General features: G+C 34.5%; 1 protein-coding gene across 1 annotated transcript; it reads right to left on the bottom strand.

The window, feature by feature from the left end:
* Positions 1-3,764: 3,764 nt before the first annotated feature.
* On the bottom strand, positions 3,765-18,519 carry LOC131157790 (uncharacterized). The gene is made up of 3 exons (XM_058112180.1): positions 17,948-18,519; positions 11,820-11,864; positions 3,765-4,016 (listed from the first exon to the last, which is right to left on the bottom strand). The coding sequence occupies exons 1-3, from the start codon at positions 18,331-18,333 to the stop codon at positions 3,959-3,961; spliced, it is 489 nt and encodes a 162-aa protein (XP_057968163.1). The 5' UTR covers positions 18,334-18,519; the 3' UTR covers positions 3,765-3,958.
* Between the last annotated feature and the right edge of the window lie 8,525 nt (positions 18,520-27,044).

Raw genomic sequence — 27,044 nt, 5'->3', positions numbered from 1 at the left:
GCTTGGGGCGTCACATAATCAACAAAAATATTTGCCGACTTGAGCAACTTCTTTATTTTCTCTAACCATTTCTTACCTATGTCATGATTGGTTTTTCCTAGATAGGTCAATGGATTAATCCTCTTAATTCCATATAAAATCCATTTTTTCGCTCAATTTTGTGTAAATCGTCATGTCTCCATCTAACTCAATAGTATATTTGGCTCCTTTGGTTATTCTAAATATGGTTCTTTGGTGACACTATTTCTAACATAAATTACATAAGTAAATCGACCCTAATCAAGTCAACATAAAAGGCACTGGCAAGGCTATGGAGTTAGATTTATCTAGCGATATGGCACAAGATGGGGTAATATAGTTTATAATCATCTAGGAGACATGCTCTTTTAGCATTTCGGGAAAAAATTAATTTCAAGTGTGCTCAATATGCCAATCATCCAAGTGGCACATCCTATTTTGATCATTCATCAATTGTACATGCTTCTTTGCTTGTCATTCAATATTTCATATCATATTTCAATTATCCATATTAGAAAAATCAAACTAGCATACTCACATGATAAAATAGTTCATGTTTCATATATTTCTTAAATCATTTTCATCAAAGAAAAATATGTGCATACTTCTTACATCACCAAACCAATACCTTCCAAAAGCTAATCACACATACATTGAATCGTCACTCAAAAAGTTCTTTTATCATATTTCTCTTATAATAGTTAATAACATTAGTCAAATACTCCACAGTCATCAATTATCCAACAAGACAACCCACTCCAAAGGTTTTTTCCACTTAAAGCCTGAAAGGATCTTTTCTAAATTATGACTAAATTCATTCAAATATAAAGATAATCCAATACTTCAAATCATTTCACAAAACAAGTTGACCTAGACTTTGTCCAAAAAAATCAAAGCACAGCATGCTTGTATAACACAATTTTGTGTTATAATCCCTTTTTAATGCCTAGATTAGACCTCTCCCTAAACCACACTTTGATATTATTTCTATCACACTACTCAACTCAATGTACAACTAGTCATACCTTAGTGAAGAAAACCCTATTAGGACATTAGGCCGTATTAAAAGGACCTATATTTAGGGAGTCTGTGTAAGTTGTATATAAACCTAAAAGCATGCTTGTATGGGGTTCATTTTGAGGTTTTCAAACTTATGTCAAGCACACATACTTCAAGAAAGATCCTCAGAAATAGAACGAACATGTATAAGTGGCACAATATAACTCTTAAGTAAAAACAAAACTCAACCAACTACCTTCTTGGAGCCATTTGACCTTGAGCTAAAAATGGCTCTTAGTGCTTTTGGAGATGGATCAACCCCCTAAGCCAATAGCACATACTACACTAATGCATGGTTTTGAAACTTGGATCAGACCAACTAGTTTGATCAGGTTCAACCAACTTGGTCACTAGTTTTGTTTCGATGAGGCTTGAAACCCAAAAATGACAAGAACATGTACAAACCAACCCCACTCGAGGGTTAAAGCTGGGAAGCAGGGTCAACTCGACCTTACACCCAAAAAAAATGCTAGAAAGCATGATCACTACTAGTGAGAATTGAAACCTAAACCTTGAGTTAGATAAAGAGCATACTCACCATTAGACCAACTGTCATTATATGCATTAGGTAAGGGCTAATTCTATATATAGATAATATACCTCTATATATATCTCTCTCTCTAATACGCAAAATGTCCCTACAATGTTATAACTACCCATAAAATTCCAAAAATACCCCATAGTCACCCATAACTACGTACCTTTTAAAATAATATTTTTCTTTAAATTAACAACTTTCTATTAACTTCATATGTTAATATACTATTATGTTTATCCAATACTATTTATTGATTTATTTTACTACACTGTATTTATTTATTATTATTTAAAATATTATTTACTTGTTAATTTATTTATTAAAGTCAAGAAGCACGTGCATCATGCATGTCCACAGCTAGTAATACTAATAATAATAATTTTAAAGAATATTTTAGAAAAAAAAAATTTCAAAAAAAAAAGTAATAAAATTTCAACTTGTTTGTTAATAATAATAATAATAACAATGATAATGATCATGCTAGTGACTATTTTGCATCATTATCCATCATTATAATCATTAATGTTATTATTATGACATCACTGATTCAACCTTTACCCTGTCAATCAGGCCAAGCCACCCAACTAATGGCTTGTCGGGTTAGTCACCTAATTGAATTTTAAAACTATGCTCCCATTTTTTGTCCAAACTCACCCAGATTTGGAGCTCTGCTTAGAATTCTATCAACTTGAGATCATCCCTATACAAGCATAAACAAGTTATTTGAAAAAAATAAAAAATGGTTCCAAGATATTTTGACCTTGAAGATAATAACACTCTTATACAGGCCATGAGTATGCACATCTCAAAAGCATCTCAAAATTTCATAGAATAGCTAAAGTACCAAAAACTATGTAAAAATACACTTGGTCAAGTTTTCATGTGACAAGCCTTTTTATAAAACAAAAATATCTATTATATCTTAGCATAAAAGACTCTAACCTCCCCTTTTTACAGACTGATATTTGGTGACTATGAATGGCTTTCAAAAACCTCTGGAGTGTTCATGATAGCCGGATTGAACGTGTAGTTATTGGCTGAATCTGTCAAGGGAGAACCTCGACGAGTGCTACGCGGCCCGTTAATTAAGTTTAAATTGGCAATCCGTGACGCATGGCCTGCAGGCTTCTTCCTAACCATGTTTCACTTCTATGCACGCAAAATGCATATTAGGAGTGAGTTAAACATAGCGGCCACTGTGCAACCCCAACTCTCTCCATTGCTAACCTTTAGTGGCAAATACAAAGTAGAAGTTACACAAACAAAAGGCGAACCGTTTCTTTAATGTGCTACCCATCAAAGTTAAAATAACTCTAATTTCAAGAATGATTTGTCCAAAACTCTCATCCAAAATCAAGTTTCATCATCCAAACTTTACTTTCCATAAGCAAGCAAATTTCCTTAACCCCAACTCTCTCCATTGCTAACCTTTTCTTTGCCGTTTCATTTAGAACCGCAAAATCAATGAGCCCCACAAATCCTCACCATTTCTTAACAACATTCAACTAGTGGAATAAAGCTCTGCTCCACCCAAACAACTCTAGCTCCTATGACCCCAAGAGAGAGGTATGCATTGGTGGAACTCCCAATCTACCCCACCCGTACCAATGTTCCCCAAACTCCTCTTAACACCACAGTCATATCACTTTCACTCAGGCAGGCACCTACTAATTGCATCTTCAGCTTCTAGAAATCCATTCTAATCCAGCTATACAAAACCATGCTTTTTGTTCATGCAAAAAGCAGCTGCACAAATATTATCAAAACACAAAAAAGTTACACCAGTTGTCAGAACAGAGGCAATCATAAGAAGAAGATTTTTCTTAATCCCATTGTTTCATCACTTTCTTTAATAATTTCACAAACCAACTGCACAAATACATCCATATATTATTAAATAATGAAAATCACAATACTTTCCATGTATAGCAAAACACTTCTTCCGAAATTTCCAATTTCATGTTCTGGTTACCAATAAGATCTCCGCTTTTCTAGTTTTAATGTCAAACATAGCTTCTCCACAGTTCAATTTGAAAATTGCCACAACCCAAAAATAAACTTTTAGCACATTCATCAACCCCTGTTTCCAAGATCAAATCTACCAATTGCCAAACAAAAATATTCTGCCATGAAAATGTCAAACCAATAATTTTTGTAATAGAGAAATAGTTAAAACTTAAAACTTAAACCTTAAGGATTCAATTAGGACTTCACCAAAATCATAGGAAGACCAACCTTGCCTTGAATAAAATCACTACACATTGGGAATGTGTTATTAAGTCATTTGAAAATCCATAGGTGGATGAACATTCTATAATTTAAAAATTATAAATAAAATACAATTTAAGGTCCATCATCACCATCGCCAATCAAGTTGCAAATGTCAGAGCATTCCACTAAGCTGCAAAAATTCATAAAAAGGAAAGCTAGATAAATTTTACTAAACTATATGAAAATACATGACTACAAATAAAGATCATACATACATACTGCATATTTTACTTATTTAAACCCATATCAGTTGACAATTGATTTGCTAAATATGGTATGCTAGCACTAATAGCTCAAATACTTTGTTTCCCTATTTTTAGAATAGTATGCCCAAGTTATTTTTGTATTTGTATAGTTCTATTTATGTACTTGGTTATCCTTGGGTTTCAAACAACTATTATTGCTTTTAGGAACTGCATTCACGAAGTAATGAATGTCGTTTATTAAATCAAAATGTGAGAAACACATTCACTTGCCACTTACCATAGATGCTTGACAAGTCCATGCTCTATAAAAAAAATATACATGAATATACTTAAAACAGTAAAGAAACTGGTCATCATATTACATTTAAAAATAAATCCTCATTTTGAAGGTAACGAGAGGTATTTAGTACAAGGAAATACATAGAATGCTTTGGTTATTTGGTCATTTGGGGAGAAACACATTATTTACTAGTAATTGGTACAAGGTATTTAAATTATAGATTTTTTTTAATAGCAGTATATCTAGCAGTTTGGATCCTCTCAGGTTAAGAGGTAACGTGATAAGTGATGTTCTCCCAATCTCAAGAAAATAATTTGCCAACCAAAACAAATTATTGAAAGAAAAAATTAATAGCAAATAAATGCCACAAACAGCCTAGAAAAAAGGAATAAAATGATCTCTCAGAGAGAGAGCATGATGATCAGGTTGCCCCTAACATGAGAAAATCAAAGTCCTTGCCCAGAATATAATAATATAAATAGCCAACTTATATAAAGCAAGTCGACCAACTTCAATTTGTTCATCCTCACATGCGACATCTCTTGTCACACCGTTAGTTTGTCGGCCATTCTTCCAGGTCGCATTGATTGGCCTGACAATTTCCCTTACATTTGCCCCGCAAACTCATGACTAAACCTACTTATGTTGGTCCCCAGTGCCTAGACTATCATTCATCTTCAATTTGAACCATAAATTTTAGATAATCTTTTAAGGTCAGTTTTCCACTTTTCTGCTCTAAAGCTACTTTTAATGCCATTGACGCCTTTCTCCAACACTACTGTTCTTTCATCTTCAATCTAATTTCTTATCTTCCTTGAGAATCCTTGAGAAACCTCCATTCCTCAATCAACTAGGTATGCATTTTATTTCCTTTGCTAATAATTAGCCCCATTCCTTAAATTTGCGAGCTCCTACTTTAATTGCTCAGCAGATGAAGTTCATTCTGTCTCATGATTCCATAGAGCAATCAGACTCTTCCTATAGCTTAGATTATTTTTTATATGAATAAGAAATCTGCGTGAAGCCAGTCCTTCCTTTTAGCACATCTACAATAGCAAACTAGTATACAGTAGGTAGTGCTGTGCTTCAATTTTCAAGCATTGTCAATTTGTTGAGCTTGAATTTTCTAGCACCGTCAATCCTGTGGCTCAATTCTAAACATCCATTAAAAACGTCAAGGGTTCTTTTAGGACTCTCATGTGCTTAGCCTATGCATGCCCCTTGATCCCTAGGGGTCTTCAGATCAACAGACTTTTAGAAAATGAGTTAGTGCTCTTCTTAATAACACTAGCCAACACCAATCTCTACCCAATTTGTGAAATAGCCAATAACAACTACCAAGAGTTGCTTCCTACCTATGACCAAAGTCTTAAATATTGATTTCAACTAAAACTTTAAGGCTACAAAAATACGAAATTTTTATGGAAATTTTGATATCAATGTCAATTTCAATTTTTAAAAATGATGGAAATTACTAGTAAAACACGGGACTCTTTTATCAAACTCTAGAAATTGTCAATACACAAAATAAGGCAAGATTTAGAACTAAAATATTATAAATGAAATACATCAATGACATGAATGCAACATATAAGGTGCAATAATGTAATATAGTAATTTATTAAACATATTTAATAAAAGTAAATGAATTCCATAAATTAGTTAAATATTATTTATTATACAAACACCAATAATTCAAATATATTTGACAAAGTAAAATGTTGTAGCTAGTATATAACTTTAACTTTCCATACAACTTTGAAAATATGAAAGCTATCATCCATATCCTTCCTGCCAATATCTTTAGTTCCTTTATAAAAAAAATAAGACCATTTAAGAGAGAAATTTCTAGTTGGGAAATTTTAAGTTCAATTTTTTATTAAAATTTCGCTGAAATTTTGAGATTTCAATAAATTTTGGATGATTCGGAGAAAATTTGACAAAAATTTTTTGCAAGTCGGAAATTGACTACCATTTCGATTTCGAGGATGGTGAAAAGTGGAAATTTCGATGAAAGTTTTGACAATTTCATGGAAATTTAAGACCATGCCTGTGACCATAGTATAGGAAGTTAATGAAGTAAATCCATCGCTCCAGCAAGGTAATCATAAATTTTGCTTTTTATGATAGCCAGCAAATGGAAAAAGTTTAATTCTTGAAGAATTGCACCCTTCTTTGTGGTCTAGCAACTAATAGCCTGTGATTCTAAACCAGATACTATGGAAACATGAGATTAACTGCAGAAAGATTTTCCTGAACCAGGTACGCCTTGCACACTTTTCTGCCATCTAATTCTTAATCAAGCATCGGAGGACTGTTGCTAGAGTATCCTCTGACTGCTTTTGTTTAGCAGGTCAACCAAAAAGGGTTAGAAGGATCTTGCAATGCAATCAACTCAACCTAGTAGAATTTTGTATCAACACTTGCTGACCGCTGATATACCTCACTGAGAACCTTATGCGCCGATGATCTACTTCCTTAGCGGCTGCCATAGATTCAAGCATCTCCTGCAGCACATAGGGTGCTTCTGGTTGATACCACAACAAGTACAGAAGGGTAAATGACCTCCTGTAGGGCTTACCATTAATGATAGAACACCAACCAAGTTGATTTCTCTCTTAGTTTTGTTACTTCCACTAGATATATTGGTAAGATCACATTCTTTAGGAACTCTAAAATTAGATCCATCCAACAAGGTTCATGATCTACACAGTTCAATTGGTTATCATCATATGCCAGCTGGGATACCCTTTCAATACAGACTGCCCCCAATCAAAACTAAGAATGCCAACTTAGAGAGTGTTTGCCTTCTGGTTGTCTATTCTATAAACTTTTTATATTTCAAACCCTTAGAAAGCCTTAACAAATTTTTGACTTTCTAGTATTTGGCATTCAAGCCTTGTGGACTTCAAATTACCCCCTAAAGCTCCCCACTACCAGCGAGGGATCAATGCATGCTTTCACCTGACACACTTCTTCTTTTGTTGCTAATTGCTTCCTGACTATTGGGACTTGATGTTCTGTCCTGCTATTCGTTGTCAAAATTCTTATTGAAGGGCATTTACCTATGGTCCTTGAGAGGTGAGGATTAGTCCAATTCCGTTCCTGTTAGTACTGGATGACCCATCTATTAAAAGGTCCACCACAACTCTTCTTCATGCTTGTGCGCCAACTAACCTGCAATATGATGTCCGCCAGGGGACATACGTCAACAATAGAACTAGTTAATACCTACACTTTGATAGTCATGTAAGGTTGATATTTGACATCAAACTCTCCTATCTCCAACTTAAAGAGTGTTTGGAGTCTTTGGACACATCAGAGTTCTCTAACATTCATTTGGGGGGTTGGCTGGTAAAGTCTACTATTCAATGAGCCTGGAAGTAGGGACATAGATTTCTTGTAGCCGTAATGAGGGCAGATGTCACATTCTTTGGCCAAGGATAGTTCTGCTTAGCCCCTCAGAGATTTTTCTGGTGTAGTGGGTAGGCTAGTCTCTAAACACAAGCTTCTTCTGTCACAAGATAAGAACTAGTCTTCCGCAGACCACATCTTTGTTAACAAAGGTGGTGAATTGAGGCACTCTTTGCTCTCGAAAAGGTTTCTCATGTTCTCCCCCCGAGGCAAACACTTTTGAGCCTTGAAGAACCATGAAAACAGGTAAGCACCTTCCAATTGAGGTGGAAACAAACTTGTCAAGTTCTGCTACATCTTCTAATATTTTCCTAACTGAATTATGTACTTCCAACTTTGCTCAGGGTGATATCTTGTTCAAGAAAGCTTGAATTTTTTTCTATGTTAGTCTCAATCCCCCTACTAGTCACCATCAACCCAAGAACTTGTTATAGAAAACTCCTAAGTCACAATTGTTGGGGTTTAACCTCAAGTGGTATTTCCTCAATACCTCACAGGTCTCCTCTAGATAAATCACATGATCAAAGAGCCTCTTACTTTTCTCTGATATGTACTCACACACGCCTCCATATTTCATTAGAGCTTATTCTTCAAGATTCTAAGTGGTGCTGGTATTCATAAATCCAAAAGGCTGACCTGATAAAAATGAAGACTCATCTAGGTTGCGAAGGTCATCTTCTTCAAACCTTGAGGATGCAATCAAATCTAGTCATACCCAAAGAAGATATCCATGAAACTAAGCAACTCATGACAGGTGGAGTCTACATTTGATAAATCTAAGGTAAAGAAACTGTCTTTAGGGCAAGCGCAAATGGGATCTGTAAACTCTGTGCAAGTTCTCCAATGCTCATTAGCTTTTTTCACTAGAACTACTTTTTTCAGCCACTGAGTATCAGATCTCCCTAATAAAGCTAACCTCCAGCAACTTATCAACCATGGTATTGATGGTGTCCACATGAGCTACTACAAAATTCCTCTTATTCTACCAAAGTAGCCTCCAGCTAGTTGCTACCTGATCTCTTTTGACTTCCCTGACACCTTGGCTAGCAGGGAACTTCACCAAAAGGTTGTGGATAATTATAATTGCTTTTTATAGAACAACATCCTAGTTGCTATCAATTTTAAGAAAACATAACAATGTTGAACTAAACAAGCAATATCAGAAATAGTATCTTCATCCTCACTAACAACATTGGTCTTACTTTCATATTTTTTTAATCAAATCCATGACATGAGTAGGACAATAAGTGGTACCATGACTAATGGTCAGGAACAAACAACAAACTTATGTCTAAACCTTAGGACCCTTACTGCAAGTATTTAGAACTTTAAAAGGAGGAGACAAAACACATTTGTCCTACGTGATAACCAAGCTTCTTACACACAGAAGGCCTCTCAAACCATGGAGAAGCCCAGGGTAGATGACACTACATGTTCTCTTTAACTTGTGTGTCAACCTAAATTGCATCTCCAACCACACTGAAATGATATGCTACAAGACTTAAAGGCAAACACTAGCTTCAACCTTTCTCAATACAAGGCAAGCATAACATTTTCCTTCCATTGCATGTCAACTTGGGTGGCTAACTAACAAAATATGTTTGTGTAGTCAAAGACAATCTCGTAACCTCCTGCTTCACACTAAATAGCTAAAGATGGACACACACTTGGCATTTAGGAGGTACAAATTGGGTAGGAGGAACAAATTTATCTTTCATGGCCCACTTCATCTTATCTAATGTATAAATAACTCCATAAAATTGTCTCTGGAAGCCTACCATCTGATCCACCAAATGTGGCAGTTCCTTGAATCTAGACTTGGCTAGAGAAAACTTTACAAGTTTTAATAAGGTGATACCAACAAAAATAATTCTCTAAAGAGTAAATCCCATCTTTAAACTTGTTAGGAGGACCATGCCCATGAAAATCTAGAAGATCTAATATAATTGTCTAAAAATTAGGCCGATGACTTTCAGGCGCAAATATGACAATAGAGACAACAATGTACTGCCTTCGTAATAAACAAAGAGCTAGGTGAAGTTTTCCTAAGGATCTGAGAGAATAATATTTGCAACACGTCTTAATTTGGTCAATGAAATCTTCCATATGTCATACCCAGTTAAATAATGATTTAACCTACAAAAGTAACTCAGCATTTTTTTTAATCACTGTTTTTACATTTGCTTTTTTTTTTTTTTTTACTTTTGTTGGACTAGATCTTTTTCCTTTTTTTTTTTTTTTTTGGGCATGAAAATGAGAAATTTAAAGGAAGATGAAATCAAAAGAAGAATAATAAACCTGGTTTAACCCCGTTTAGACCTGTTCAGATAGATTTGGGTTGGGTTGGTCTTGATCGAGCGATACTAGGCCTCAAAAAGGCCTGCCTTCCTCTTTGAAGAAAAAGAGGAAGCAATGGAGCTATGGTTTGTCCGAGCACCTTTACCAAGGTAGGTGGAGCAGCAAGTCTCCTGGCTCTGGTAAGAAAGCAGATGAAGCCAACAACATCTAGAATGCCGTAGGTCAACAGCTGACTGTTTAGCATCAAGAACAAATGAGCAGAGATGAAAAGGGAGGATTGGCAGCAGTATCGAAGGACACAGCAGGGAAGCTTGGCAGTTGGGGCAACCGGTACAGTAGTAATGCCTGAATTTGTTAGCACTGGGATGTTTAGTAGAATAAGGTCGAATACTGGTGTGGCACCAAGCAAGGTAGTTGCATTAGACAAATGCAGTGGTGTTGACAGATTGGGTGGTAAATGCAGAGATGATGATGATGAAGATCAAGTTCCAAAGAAAAATATTTGTTGTGAGATTTTTTTTTTGTTTGAATGAGGTAGTCGAGCTGTTGTGCTAAGGCATTAAATGAGTCAATGCTTAATGAAGAAGAAAATCAATTTTTTAATGAAACTTAACCTCTACGAGGATGGATACAAATTGGGTTCATAACAATTGTGAGAGTTCGGCATTGATCATTTAAATCATGACTCAATGATTTGGTGTTAAGAGTAAAAGAAGGGAATTAAACGGCATGCAAGACATAATGGGGAGGGGTAAGCCATAAATGGAAAAGAAAAGAATATCCATTGGCTATGAAACCACTTGGTGTTTTTCGGCCAAGAGAAAAAGGGGGTAAGGGAAGGATGCAAAGAGGAGCACACCATGGTGATTTATAGGAAATAAAAAAAAAAAAATCATGACTGAACCTCAAAACCAAAATCCCTGACTCCATAGTTTAAAATACCCCAAAAGATAATATAAATAAATACAAATTAAACAATTATAAGCCGAACTCCAGTGCATTTCTTTGCATGGGACCTCCAAATCAAAAGTTTGAATAGGTCTAACCATACCATTGCCATATCTACTATACCAAAAACACAATTAATTCTGACCTAACAATATTACATTGTATTTTTTTGGCATTTTCAGGCCATCATACCTCATCTACATCCACAATTGTTTCATACATTTCATCCCATCAACATTGCCAACTATGGGAAGGATAAGCTCCAAGCTTTTTAAATTATATAGGAAGGATAAGCTCCAAGCTTTTTAAATTACAACATACTCCTCATTTAGGTGTCATATTCAGATAAACATCTTTATCTTTTGTCTTATCAAGGCATTTTTAATTGTAATGAACAATTATTTTGTGTTTTCCTCGTTTTCAAACTAAAATTCAACCATGTTCTTCCTGAATCTGTGTGAGGGCCTTGTACATTGAGTGCTACAATTTAAATTTTTTGTCCATTCAATCACATTTACTAGCTACTTTGGCAAGCTAGGAATTATTGCTACAGCACTTACTGCTCACTTCACCTTTATCCTTTATTCATAACTATTCTGGAAGAGCGTACTTCTGTCGATCTCTTCCAAACTTTCAGTCTCCAATTTATAAAAGGCAATATTATTATCAGGTATTAGAAATGGAGCTTAGCAGTTGCAATTCAAAATACACATGTCCAAATTATTATTTTTTTAAGTCAAAAAGGAATAATTACATGAAATGTCATGCATTAATGCAAAAGGTTTACCAGTATTGACGACTCCGAAAACCCTGCTTGAAAACCACTAGAGGTCTGCAAAGAAAAGGAAAAAAAATTAGAATGGCAAAGGAACATTTATACAACTAAACTACTAAAGACAGCACTATCAATGGTGTGCATCTCTATTTGGTAATTTCCTTTGGATTAATAATAAGCTAAACCCATCAACTTATTATTAATCATGTTTTGACAATGCTTTATTCCAATATGAGAGGCATCAATTACTTATTCATAGGCATTCATGAACAATAAGTTAAAAGATAATGGATATAAGCCTTTTTTTCCCTTTTCTATGCTTTTTTTTATAATTTATTTTGGAATTTCTTGTTAAATGTCTTGGTTTTTAATTTTAGGAATGAATGGGATGACATCAGATTGGCTCTCCCATGACCTAGTCCATACCCAGTGAACCAGGAAAAAAATCCTCCCTTTCTGAGTGTCAGAACTAAACTTGGCAGTGGGTGAGTAGGTGAGAGCAAGAGATTTTAATAACTTAAAAAGAAGAGGACAACCAAAACATTATATAATAAAAAAAATCATATATTCAAATGTAAGACCAATCGGTTTGGCTATTGCTTGGGACCTGAGATACAAAATAATTGCTCAGGAATCTAACATATTATAGAGGCTGTTAACCTGGGTAAGTGTGGTCTTTGTTATATGCACCCTTACAGTGTTTTCCCAGCAGACATGGCTCCTTTAAATAGGGACTGTGAATTTTGGATATAAAATGTTGCAAGGGAAGCGACTTCTGTGTTGATCATCTTGTGAACCAGGATTTTTACAATTAGTCAGGAACAACTGACAGTTCTACCTCAATTACAGGCTCACTCAAGTATCTCAAGTTTCGCTTGTACACTAAACATATTAAAAAACCTAGTTACATTCTTGAACTCATTAATTTACAATGCCCTAACTTGAGGTTTGTCAAAAAGACACATACTTATCCTAAGGTTCAAAACATGGCATTGATCTCCCATGACGTTTAAGTACATACCTCTCACCTCATGTGACAACATGATATATTTGTTTTATTAGTGAATTGAGCTACCAAAATGGTCCAATTGACTTCTAACAAAAGTGCTGGCGTTGACTAGTGTAAAGCTGCCATATCAAAATATACACATGACAACTCAAATAGATAATCATACTTCTTTGGAGTTGGTCTATAAAGGTAGATCAACAAAGATGTTGAAACTATCGCAATCCATGTGCATAGACTAAGTATTGAAACAGTTCAACATGCAGGATTCCAAGAGAGGATTTTTCTTCTTTTTCTATATTTTTTTTGGATAAAAAAAGAAGATATCATTAATAGAAAAAGAACTTACAAGAGGGAGAATGAGATATCTCCCGAGACAAACTGAGACACTCCAAGATTAAACAAAAAGCATAAAAAAATATTCCAGAAAAAGAGAGATTATCAAGTCAACTTGTTCCTCCAATCTCTTTGAAACTCCTAAATCTTGCCTCTTAAAAAAATACATAACCAACACACCAGAGAGAGGCCAAGTACTTAATTTTTTCCCAAACCAGCACCTAGTTTATTGTTTTCCCAGAAAATATCCAAGTATTACACAACATCCATAAACCCCATAATACTGAGAAAAAGCCACACTTCCCTAAAGTTGCCCTATCCTTTCTTCTACCAAATCCTGCAAAGGATATTTCTAAAAAGTCTTCCACTGAGAGAGGGCAAACTCAGCTTTCTCCCATAATGCCAAAAAGCATATTCCATATTCTCCAAGCAAATTCATGTTGCAAAAGAAGGTGAGAAGCCGTCTCAGAGTTCTTGTAATAAGACCACACATACATCAAGAGAGAGAGCCTTCATAGTTCTCCTAATTTGCAACAAGTTATTAGTATTTATCTTATTAAGCACAACCAATTGAAAGCCTTTATTTTAGGGGGAACCTTGGCCTTCCAAGAGAGGTTTATAACCCTTCAAACATGGAATTGACCTTCCAAAATACATGACTCCTTTGACATAACGGGCAAGGGATTTCATGAGAAATAGACCACATGCATTGCTAGTAGGAAATCTCATACACTCTATACTATGTACTAGACCTAATGTCAGTTATGCTATCAGTCTTATTAACAAATATCAATCAGGCTCACATGCAGCATTGTCAAGAACATTTTTTAAGTATTTAGGGGGCGTTTGTAAGTGGCCTCTTTCAAGATTCCTAGGAATGTGATGCCCATGGCATCTCATTCCCACGTTCATCTGAGCATGGGAAACTGACACGGCGAGAATGCTCACATTCCTAGGAAAGAAAGTATTTCCACGTCCCCCAATGGGTAAGTTTCTTAAGAATCCTATTTCCATGGGATTCTTATTTTTTTGGACCAAATTGCCCTCAATATTTTGGCTTTTAGAACAACATTGTCTTGTAATATAATATAACCACACTTTATTATTATATTTAAAATAACAAATTATTAATAAAAAACAGTAAAAATTTTATATTATTATAAATATTATTTTTTTTTTAAATTGGAAATAACTATAAAACGTTAATTAAAAATATTATTCGTCATTTTTTAATTAAAAATTTAATTAGAAAATAATTTAAATTTTTAATTAATTTTTAATTAGAAAATAATAAAATGGCAATTAAGAATATTAATTAATATAAATACTAGCTAATTTTTTAATTAGAAAATATTTAAAATGTAAATTACAAATATTAATAAGAAAATTTTAATTAATTTTGTAGCTAGACAATATTAGAAATGTCAATTTAAAAGTGTTAATATTTAATTATTTATGTTAGTTAATAATTGACGTTTGTAATTTACCAAATAAATATAATATCATTGTTGTTTTATAACAATTTAATATTAACTACATTAATAATTGACACTTGTATTGACTAAATAAATGTAATATAATTGTTGTTTTATACAAATTAAATATAATAGCTAATATTTAGACACTATATTACCCTCAATTATTTCGGTTAATTGATTATTAAGTATTAAATGTTTCATATTTATAATTGTTGAAAATTTTAAGATATAGATTTAATTATGTATTTTCAGTAGGTTTTTGTATTGAAAAATAACTGTTCTTCATATATTAGTTATACATATGTTAAGAGTACAATGGTCATCTTAAATACCTACCAACTGCCAGGATTCCCATGTTGAACCATACATTGACATGGGAATCCTGTGTACATTCCTAGGAATCTTAAAATACGAACCCAACAAAAATATATCTATAAGGCAAGCATCCTATTCCAAGAATAATATTCCCAGAAATGTCATTCCGTAGAAATATTTTTTACGCTGCAAATGAAATGGGCCCTTAAGGGCTAAAAATCTAATACTTGTTAATGGATGAGAAGATTTGGAAGGAGATTTGAGACTTGGTATCAAACTCAAATTTCTTGTTAGATATTGATGAATGGTCAACCACATCACGTTATTTATTTTCTTGTAATGGTGAAGTTTTTAGTTTTCCCTTTTTCATTTTTTACATAATGATCTTCGTTAAATAATAATAATAATAATAATAATAATAATAATAATAATAATAATTACAAGAAAAAGAGGAAGATATCTTCCATTAACAGTAAAAAATAAAAAATAAAAAATTTGTAGTAGTGCTGCCTTCCATCCCTTTGAATATCAACCAGTGACAATCCCCAAAAACCCACAAAAGAATGTGCCTAAGAAGAAGCACAAAAAAAACTTTCTCCCAAGCAAACGCAGAGAAGTCTTCTGATCTTTGAAGATCCTTGCATTCCTTTCGAGCCAAAGAACCCAAGCAAATAAACCGCAACTCAAAAAAATCATCTCTTCTCAAAACCCCAAAAATTTGCCAACAAAAAAATCATACACATTCTGCTGAGCTACCCAATCCTCACCATTACAAGAGAAACAAAAACTTCTGCAGGTACTTGCCTCATAACACAGCACATAAATGTCGGGACTAAGAACTTTATGAGGCCACCTTTTTTTGTAGCACTTCATTCATGTTAGTACTATTAAGAACAAGAGTCCCAATGAAAGCCAATATGTTGAAAGAACCTTTGCTTTTTAAACAGCTTTATTCAGGCAGAACAAGCAGGGATTTGAAGATTTTAATAGATGATTAAGAAAATACTTTGAAGACAATACCCTAAGAATCCCCATCCCACAGCCTTACATCCCCCTCAAAGTAGGAAAAAAAGAATCCTGGCACCCAATACAGAGGTAAGCGCATCAACCTCTCTTTCACGAGACTCCTAAAGTAAAGGGAATCCCAAGAAACCCTCCCCCCCCCCCCTTCCTCTGAAAGACAGAATGCTGAAAATGTTGCATTATGAACAGAAGAAAGCCTAAACAAATGCGGCCCCAGATAGTATCCCAAAGAAGTCTCACCTACCCAAATATCCTCTTAGAACTAAATTCTATTACCATTGACCAACACACACAATTAGTTACAAAACTCATCAAGAAGTGGATCTTATAACTCTTTCTTGCGAAAGAGTGACCTTTAAGAACAACATTGCATCATTTGGAAATAGCAAGTGAGAACATGGAGGCTCATTAATTGAAGGCTTTTTATTGGGTGTGCATTAGCAACCTTTTCAAAGATCAAGAATGCATAACCTGGGTATGCCCAGGTTTTTGGTTGTATGGTTGTTGCTTGTTTTTGGTCCTTGTTTGGTAGTTTCGGCTAGTCTAGCTTGTTTGGCCTTTGTGCCCCTGGGTATGGCCAGGTTGATTGTATTTGAAAGTAGCTTGTTTATGTTCTTTGATTGGAAGCTTTGGCCTCTCTCTCCTGGGTATGCCCAGAGTACTGTGTACATATCCATTTGATCAATATATTTTATCATTTACTGATCAAAAAATAAATAAATAAATGCATAACACAAAAAGACATGGCAATAGGGAATCTCCCTGCATCAGACCCCTTTGAGGTTTGAAATGCTCAAGCTTCACGCAACTCCAAAGGATTGAAGGTGAGGACTGCATGAAAGAACCACGATAAGTTGGACACAAGCTAGAGGAAACCAGACTCCCCTCAAAGAAATCCGGAGAAACAGCCAAAGGTTTCAAGAAATCAACTTTGATAGCCATGGCATTTATTGTGCTCTTAGATCTCTGGATCGTTTGCAAGAGTTGAATTCCGTCTCAGGATGAAGCTAGCTTGTAGGGGCCCAATAACATTATCCAGTAGGGGGCACATCCAACTGAACAAGAAACAGCAATGAAATCTGGTACACCAAGTTGCAGAAGCAGACAGGGTGAAATTTATGTAGCGCCACAGGGATAGGATCTTTGGGAATAAGAACTGGCAGTGTGTCCACTAATTCTCTAGGGCAAGAACAATTGGTAAAATCTCAATTGCTAAACAAACAATATCATCACCAACAATGCTCTAGAAGCGCTTTAAGAAGATAGTGTAAAAACCATCTAGCCTAGAAGCTTTATAAAATCCCATGGATTTGAGTGCTTGCTAGATGTCTCCCCTTGTGCCCACCCTACTCACAAGTTTGCTTCAGATTCACTGCCAAAGCATGGATAAACATCAACCTGAGGAAAAAGAAATTGAATTTGTTTAGCAGTGAAAAATAAAAAAAGGAGCGGAAGTGATTGTAGCACCTCCAATTCTATAATCTCAGGATTCAAAGTTTAGTCTCGAATACTGAGACTTAGGCGCTCCACTCTGTTTCTCTTCCTTCAGCAGACTGTCATTCCATGAAAATATTTGGCACTTTTGTCCCCACAATATAACCCATTTAACCCTAGATTTCAGCATCCAAAGCATCTCCTCCTGCATTGTATTCCTTAACCAATACCAACTCCAAATGAGAGATCGAGTAATCTGACTGTCTGTTGCAAAGAAACTTTTACGTGCCATTAATTGGAGCCAACAGCAGTCTTTTCCTACAAAATATGTTGCCAAATTTGTTTTCATTAAACTCCCCTTCGCTTGGTCCTTCACTTCGAAAAGGTCGTCTACTCGGGGAGGCTACCACACCATTTAGTAATGGATAATACATCAAAATCTTTATTAATTCATATGCATATTATAAATTGGGCATGCTATTACGACTGCTCGCCGGGATTTACAGTAGAAATGTAGTTGAAATGGAGGAAGGTGGGGAAATTGTTACCTTCTGACATTAAGAGGGCCTTCGCCGGGGGAACCGTCACCGCCGCGGATGCAAGTGGCGACACACTTTATGGTGCAGGACTCGGCTTTCCTAGACTTGGGTCGTTGGACACGACGTTTATTGCAATCCTCTCCCACCGATGCGCATTTGCCCGACAAAGTCTGCGGAATATTCGACAGTGTCTCCGATGGCGGGGGTGCCTCGACAGCGCCAGCCGCGGAAAACATCAGCGCCGCCGCGACTGCGGACAACGTCCTCGCCGCCGCTCTGGCACAGCCACTGCCAGCGGCTCTAGTCCTCTCATCAATTTTGTCATTGTAGCCGTTGGCATATAAAGACGTCGTATTAAGAGTAAACGAAATTGAGCTTGCACTGCAGGGTACCATTCTTTTTCCCCAAACAAAAACGAAAAGCAATTCTTCCTCTGGAACTTTTCTTATCCATCGCCAGAGCTACAGTGTTTGTGGTCGCCCGGCCCGGGAATTTGTAGCCGATAATCGTTGGCTTTGATTAAAATTTAGATACAAGGGCAAAATCTAGCAACCCATCACTTCTCAAAAAATAACACTTTCACTTCGGGCCTAATGCACCAAACCTATGAGACCATAGATGGTAATGAAAATATGTCCCGAAAATCAGATTGATCGAATGTCTAATTTATGCATAGAAGTCATATCTATATTTCGAACTTTGCCCTGATCAGCGAGATCTGAGGGCGGAGGACGCTAATCCGTAGGTTTGGTACCACATCAGTAGATTCGAAGGGTTCTTTGGTGGCTGGAGTTCCTATATAATCAAAAAAAATAAAAAATAAAAATAAAAATAACACTTTCACTTCTTAAATTTTTAAAAATTATTAATTTTATTAATAAAATGAACATTTTCTCAATTCATCATTAGTTAATTATTAAGATTAGAAAAAGCAATTAAATTTTATCTTTAATAAAATAATAATTTTATCCTTCCATCCCCTTTGATAAGATCAATTAAGAAAATAATATTAGTTTAACAAATTAAGTTGGAAAAAGTTGATTAGTTAATTGCAATATATTTTGAAAATTAAACCCATAATTGAATCAAACACTTAGTCGTTGATTCTATTCAATCAGTTGATATAAGCATGACAATATAATTAAAATATTATTTTAAATAAATTAAAAATTATGAAAAATAAGTAATACAAATAATTTTGAAAAAAAATACTTAAAAATAATTATATTGTTACAAAAATATTTGCTTTATATATTTCATAAAAATTAAATGATTAAATATATCTCTAATAAATAAAATATAGTTTAAAAAATTGATTTATATTCGATAGTTGGTCGATTTGTGACCGCTTTTCGGGTTTGGTTTAATACCTTATTTAAAAACATAACAACTTGAATAAAAAAAAAAACTAAGGTGAATTGTCTCAAGGTCAACTAATTAATATAAATTTGAGTTTTGTTTTTTCATTTAGCATTCATATTTTACATATAGAAGAACTAACATCCCATTTTATACTTTTAATTTATAAAGAATAAATTTTAAAATTTCATTTCATATATTTTTTAACACTATGTTTAATAAGTTCCTTGAATTTAAAAATATTGAACTATATTTTAGAAGTGTTTAGTCACTAATTTTTTTTATGAAAATTACACCTAATAAAAATTTTGTAGTATTATAATTATTACATATTTTTATGATTTAATAGTAATTTTTTCATATTTTTTTTAAAAAAATTAAAATAAAAACATATTTTTTTTGTTATGATGATATCTGATATACCCAAAAATATCCTCACTCATAAGGAAGAATGGTTACGAAACCATCATTAACACCTCTGGTTAATCGACATGCAAAATTCAATATGTTTATTCATGAGAGGAAATGGTTACAAAACCACACTTAAAACTTCCACATAAATACTCATAAAACTTTTATAACCTCCACAAGCACAATAATGTGCCCATTTATACCAAATTGATGGAGGGTTAACCTCTACCACTATAAAAAAGGGATTTCGAGAGGAGGTAAACATCTCACTCATATTTAATTCTCATTAGTCTCTTACTTAGACATCGGAGTGATCCCCTAGAGTACACCCCGGACCCTCCAAGCTATTGTGATTGTTTCTTTTCAAGTGGTCACGATCAAATGATGATTCACGAAAGTTGTTTGATTTTCGACAACAATAGTTGGCGCCATCTGTGGGAATATTTTGGAAGGTTCCTTAATCCTTGATCATGGTCACGTCACACAGTTCGAAGTCAAGACCTATTATGGGTAATCAATTGCCCTACTCCATTCATTTCGCACCAATTGACAATTCTAGTGTACTAATGAGCGAATTCCTAGCGTTCCAGAGAAGGGAGGAGGATATGTTCACTATGATCATGCATCAAAGAAGGGATCATAGGGAACCTACTCCTAAACCCAACCGAGCAGAGGCTAGATCTGATGAGAAGGTTGCAATCCCACCAAAAGTCGTTACTAAGGCTTCCAATCTAGTAAAGAAAGTGGAAGATGCATACAGCGTGGGTACCTATGAGCAACAGTCCCACAAGTTAGAGGAAAAGTTAGAAAGAAAAAAAAAAAAAACGACCAATTAAAGAAGATGATGAAGGAAGTGTGCGACTATCCCTCCACAGGAGAGTCGTCAGTCGAACCTTTGGATCCTTCTTTCACTAAAAAGGTAATGGATGTCCCTTTGTCTAGCAAGTTTAAAATGTCAAATATTGAAGGGTACAATAGTTTGCCTGGTCCTGTTGATCACTTGGACACCTTTAGAGTAATTATGCAATTGTAAGGTGCACTAAATGCTATCATGTGCCGAGCATTTGTAGCCACTCTAAAGGGGAATGTCAAGGCATGGTACCAGACTTTGAAACTTGGTCCCATTGGATCATTTTTTGAAATGGAGCAACAATTCACTAAACACTTTGTCAGTAGCTGAAAAATAGCAAAAACCTCGGCTCATATGATAAGCCTTGTTCAAGGAGAAAGGGATACATTAAAATAATTCATGCATCGCTTTGTCAACGCCACCCTATAAATTTGAAACTTGGATCACGGGGTGGCAGTAGCGGCCTTGACAACAGCCTTCTAGCCAAGGTATTTCATAAATTCATTAGCGAAAAAGCCCCAGATCAATATGGGAGAGTTGATGACATGCGCCCAGAAAATACATCAACTTAAAAGAAATAATGACCACAAGAAAGAGCTTAACCAAGGGCCCAAGAGATACGGAGAAAGCTGCCAAAGAAGGAAAAGGGCAAGAAAGTAGCAGACTGCTCAACAGCCAAAGGGAGTTAGGACCTGTACCTAAATTCCAGTCCTACACCCTCTTGAACATCTCCCAAACCAATGTCTTGATGCACATCAGGGAGAAGGGTTACGTTTCTTGGCTAGAGCCCATGCGCGCACCATCATATAAGAGGAGCACATCCATATTTTGTAAATTCCACAAGGATAATGGGCATGACATGGAAGAGTGTATTGTAACGACCCCAAAAATAATCTGCATGGAAGTGTAAAATAATTAATTATTAAATTAAATAATATAATATAATAATACATTAATATAATATAATATAGTATAATAATATATAGTATATATGTATCTATATATAAATAAACAGAAAGTCTGAGACTTCCTGTTGCTTCCAGACATCCCCCCCTTCACGAGCTCCTCTCTCTCTCCTTAAATGCTCTCTCTCTCTCTCACTCTTCAATTTTTTAACATTTCTTCGCTGAATTGAAAAACGTATCTGAATCTCAATTTCGCTCTTGAACACTTTAACCGGAATGGATTTGTCATTGGGACGTCGTAGGTACCACTTTAGGGTTAAGGTAAAGGGGATAGATTATGTGAGGTTTATATTAAAAATATTCTCGATTAAATTTTGAGTACGTAAATTTAATTAGATTTATGTTAAGTAAAATATGCTTGATTTAAATTGAGTATGTGAAATTAATTATATCTATATTCAGATTTTATTTTAAAAATATGTCTGAGTTAAATTAAATTGCAGGGATTTGATTATATCAAATTTTTAGGGAATATTTGGGAATTAAATGAAATTGCAGGGATTTAATTTTATCAGATTATCAGGAATAATATATGTGTTTTTCTAAGTATTCAAGTATATGGAAATGGAAATTTTGAGTTATTATATGTATGTTTTGAGAAAAACCGGGTATTTGAGTTTGAGTAAAACTTAGAGATGATTATACCATTATTTTTTTTCAGCAGAAAAATATAGTTATTCTAGGCGGATTATTATATTATGAATTATCACTTAAATTGTGTGGCATGAGATTGACTATTAAGCATAATTAAGTATGTCGATTTTTATGGTACTATATAGACAAAGATATGGTTTTCTTTAGAGTTATGTTTATGACAATGTTTTATACAGAACTATAGTATGACAGTGCTTTATACAGAACTACAGTATGATAGAGTTTTATACAGAATTATAGTATGACAGTACTTTATGCAAAGCTATAGTATGATAGAGTTTTATACAGAACTATAGTATAACAGTGCTTGTTAGTTTTGGTGCAACCCCAAGAGGGGGGTGAATTGGGTGTTTAAAATTTATCATTTAGGTCTACTGGTTTTAACAATAGTATAAACACAACTTAGGGTCAATGTATGCAATTTAGAAATTAAGCATACACATGCAGAAAAGTAAGGCACAGAAAAGTAAATAATACACGCGATATGTTATTGGGGTTCGGCTAAATTGCCTATGTCCCCGCCTTGGCCACAGCAGCACAAGGATTCCACTACTGCTTACTTAACGAGTGGAGCAGCGCGATTAAAACCAGGTCAATTCAAGGGGCTAACCTAAACCAACACGTCTTACCAAGATGGCGCACCTAGCTTACCTAACCGAGTCTAAGCCAGTCTAGGACTATTCAACAAGGCTAGCCTCCTTCTTTAGGCCTGTGCCTAGAATACAACCAATATGTATAAACTTTGCACATAGAATTACGCTTCTTCATAAGCAGATATGTGCACTAGTACAACTTAATCAATATTGCAAGCACGAATGCTATGTAAATATGCTCAGTGTTTTAATGTATACTAAATACTCAATCAAGTATAGATTATCAGTCCAGCTCTAGAGTGTATATCAAAGCAAGATTTGAAACACAATACGTGAATAATACAAGATCAGATCAAAGTTTCAAATATGCTAAGTAAGTTGATTCAAACAATCTCAACAAGATATTTTAATATACAAAGAATAATGGAGTGTTTGAAAAACTAGCTTTTGAAAAAGGATTTTGCACACAAAAATATAGGTTTAGGTGTCTTGCAATGACAATGCAAGAACCACAACCTTCTAAGTCTTCCCACACAATATTTATTAAGTAAAATCGATGGAAGAACTTAAAGCTATACTCTCAAATAAAATCAATCAAACAATATAACAAATGAGAGTACTAACTAGTAAGACTAAGCAGAATCAGTTTAGAAATACTCACAACACTTAAAAAATCAAGAAAAATGGAGTGTATAAGTGTTTAAGAGTAATATAAGGTAAAAGGAGATTTTGAAATTGAGAGAATTTTGGCATTAATCAAAATGCTAATCCATTGCTAAGTAATGAAAAATTAAAATGTATTTATAGGCAATGAACGATTTTTTACCATTGGGGAATAAATGGGAATAATTAAATTTGTTTTAAAAGCCATTAAGAAAATTAACCCAGTTTACCCCATTAAAAAATCAGTAAAAAATATTTTTAACCTACAAGGTTCAGGTACCCGCCCTGAGGTTCGGGTGCCCAAACATATTCAGTCAAAAATCCAATCTTTAATGGTTCGACTGCCCGAAGAAACGGTCGGTCGGCTGAACAAAAGTAAGTAGCATTTTGTTCGTAAATTCAGGCGCCCCGTTCCAAGTTCGGTTAGCCGAACTAACCAATTCGGTCGCCCGAGCCCAATTTGAATGTGATCTTTCGGGTGCCCGAATTGTTGAAAAGGAACTTGACACAGGTTCAGGTGCCCGAGGGAGATACGCTCAAAAGTGGTTTGAGTGCCCAAACACCAAGTCAATATATTTACTTGTTTACTCGCCCGAGCTGTTTTACACGACTTGATCGAACCCTCTCAAGATTTTCAATTTAAGTCCATTTTTTCCTGAATTGATTCCCCTGATATAATAAGTGATGTTGGGGACTTTTTGTGCATTTGTTTAGGAATCTAAGGACTTTCTATCTTATTGGAAAAATCCAACGTCGGTCGACATCCTTAAGGTCTTTCTAAGGTCTGTGTAGGTACCTAAAGTCCAACTAGGGTTGATTTGAGCATACCTATCTATCATGTATGATGCAAATTATTACAAGCCATAGGAGTGTACAGTCCATACTAATTTTACATCCTAGAATGAAGAAGATGAATAGAAAATACAAATACAACACAAAACTTCTTCATTCATCAGCACGAACACCGCACGCCATCATGGTATGTCTTTCAGTCAGAATACACGTGCACAGTGAACCTACATGCATGCCTTAGTATAACCATTAGTACCAAGAGTATTTGTCATGATCAAAGTTGGGTGTGACCTATCAGGTCAACAATCTCTTACTTTTTGATGATGACAAATATTTTATGCAAAAGTGGGTACAGCCAAGAAAGGCTCCCCCGACTTTATGCATAAAGATAATTAAAGCAATGGGTAATTATAGATTAAGCATTGTTTTACCCACTTTTGCCTCTTCTCCCCCTTTTAGCAACAAAAAAGGGGTTAAGTAATATAACGCGAAAGCAAAAGATGTCATTTAAATACAGAATGCATATTGGGAGGGAAAAAATCCGATAACATGCCGTTTGAAAATGACACAATCCCAAGATAACCTTGCACCTAAGTGACCTGTTTGGAGTTTCAATGAACAATATATAGCATATTTCAATCAATTAACTCAAACAGAATATGCATCAAAGAAGTAAAAGTAGCATGCATCACATTAACAATCTTAATGTTTTATACTCCCCCAAAGGATTAATATTGATTTTTTATTTGACTTTCACTCATCCTTTCAAAATATTTTAATGTTAATTTTATCATAATCATCTTTGGTTGCCAAACAAACAAGTATTCCCATAAGGTATAAGATAGTGAAAACTTGTGGGTCTAATACCAATTGTTATAACTACGTGGTAGAGAAGATACTAACTGTTAAAATACCACTAGTTATAGAAAAATGTTGTTTTGAAACGAACATGATATCAAGCAAAGATTTACCAGAATGTGCACATTGATACCACATTATTAATGTATTTCCAAAGGATATAAAAATGAAAGCAAAATACATATTTATTTTCTCAAAGCCTAATGATTTTAAGGTTAAGTGACTCCCCTTAAGAATATACACTTTCTTTATATATCAACTTGAGCATAATTCAAAAATTATTTTAAAAGTACAACTCAAGTTTTAAGAAGTTTAACACTTAGAAACGATATAGAGTTATGTGCACAAATTTTGAAAAAAATTTGGCAGCATTTTTTTGAAAATGTGATCTATCCATGAGAACCTGCCAATTTCAAAGCACTTTAAATATGTACGCATAACCAGCTCCACAGAATTCAAAATTTTAAAGTAAATGAGCTAAGCGTAAGTATTTAAAATCCAAGATTAAATTTCTTACCCACACACAGTTTTCAATTTCAAATTTTTGGGCAAATGCCTACGGAAAATTCGGTAACATGCCGATATAAACAAGGACATTTCCCAAAATTAACCTGTACAAAAGAGATCCTCAAACAAGCAGTATATCAAGAGTTTAGGTATGCGAGAACCTAAATCTACTAGCAAGCAAATCTCAATCACTGTAGCCACTATGCACGAGGCTTTTCAACACAAACATATTGTCCAGTAGTTCAATCAACAACTCATAAAAGAAATGAACTATCCAACATATGACATGACTAGTAACTAACAATGGATAGTTATGAGATTAGTGCAGAGTTGTTCTCACAAGAGCATACAGACATATAAGCATAAATAAAAAAATTGAGAGCATTTTAATGAATATAGATATGAAAGATGAATGCTCCCCCCTTAATTATGGACTCGACTTCATTTAATGTCTTTTTCTTATTTTTCAAATCATTTAGCCAAGAGATCTAGATTTTTTTTTTAATGATATATGCTTGGCTTTGAGTTATTAGACTTAACAGACCAAAAAGTCACAATGAATATTTCTTTGAGAGCACAAAGCCTATATTGCCTCTTTTCTTATGATTTACAATACGTGAGAAGCCTAAATTCAATGGCTTTCAATTTTAAATTGCATGTGCATAGATCTACTTGAATTTTATACATTCATTTAGACTGAGACCTAGGCAATTTTGTTAGCCATTCAACTTAATTCATGAGGATGAAGCTCTAATGGATTGCGAATTAAACGAATTAAATCCTCTTAAAGTTTTTAATATCTATTATGTTCGGAAGAGTATTTTGGTAGTAGCTAGGACGTTGTACAAGATAAGCATACTAAAAACTATGTCCTAACTTATTCTAGCAAAGAGCATTGTGGAGAATATGATAACTAGTAACCGACGCTCTTTGATGGTTGGACTGTATCCCTTTAGATATGATCACAAATTTGGAGTAAGGATACAAACATAATGAAGAGGATGGAATCTTTACCTGAATGATCGGTGGTACGTAAAGATTTCCTATGGAGGGATGAACTAAAATTAGAGGATTTTACATTTAACGTCAAAGAAGATATCTTGATTTGTCAAGATAAAACTTGAATTCTTTATGTGAATGCCTCTAATTTGATTTCAAGAGGAATAGTATTAATAAGTACCAAATAAATAAGGAGTATGATCCAAAAGTACTTTTAAACCGAGAGTGAGGACCAAAATAAATTATTAGGCATTTTAGGCTCAAGATGGGTTTAGGGATTCAGTGATATATGTGGGAAATGGATTCCTAAACCACAAGCTAGTGTAATGACAAAGGTTCATTAGGCTTAACTTAGATATTCATATTGAGCGCGACGAAGTTTTAAGGAATTTGGAATAATATGCACAGGCACAGTTGCCTTGTCCATTTGGAAGTGGATTTTTTTTTATTCAAAT

Source organism: Malania oleifera, chromosome 6, assembly GCF_029873635.1.
Source record: "Malania oleifera isolate guangnan ecotype guangnan chromosome 6, ASM2987363v1, whole genome shotgun sequence".
Lineage (NCBI taxonomy): Eukaryota > Viridiplantae > Streptophyta > Magnoliopsida > Santalales > Ximeniaceae > Malania > Malania oleifera.
Note: the sequence above shows the minus strand (reverse complement) of the source record. Positions and strands in the feature narration are given on the sequence as shown.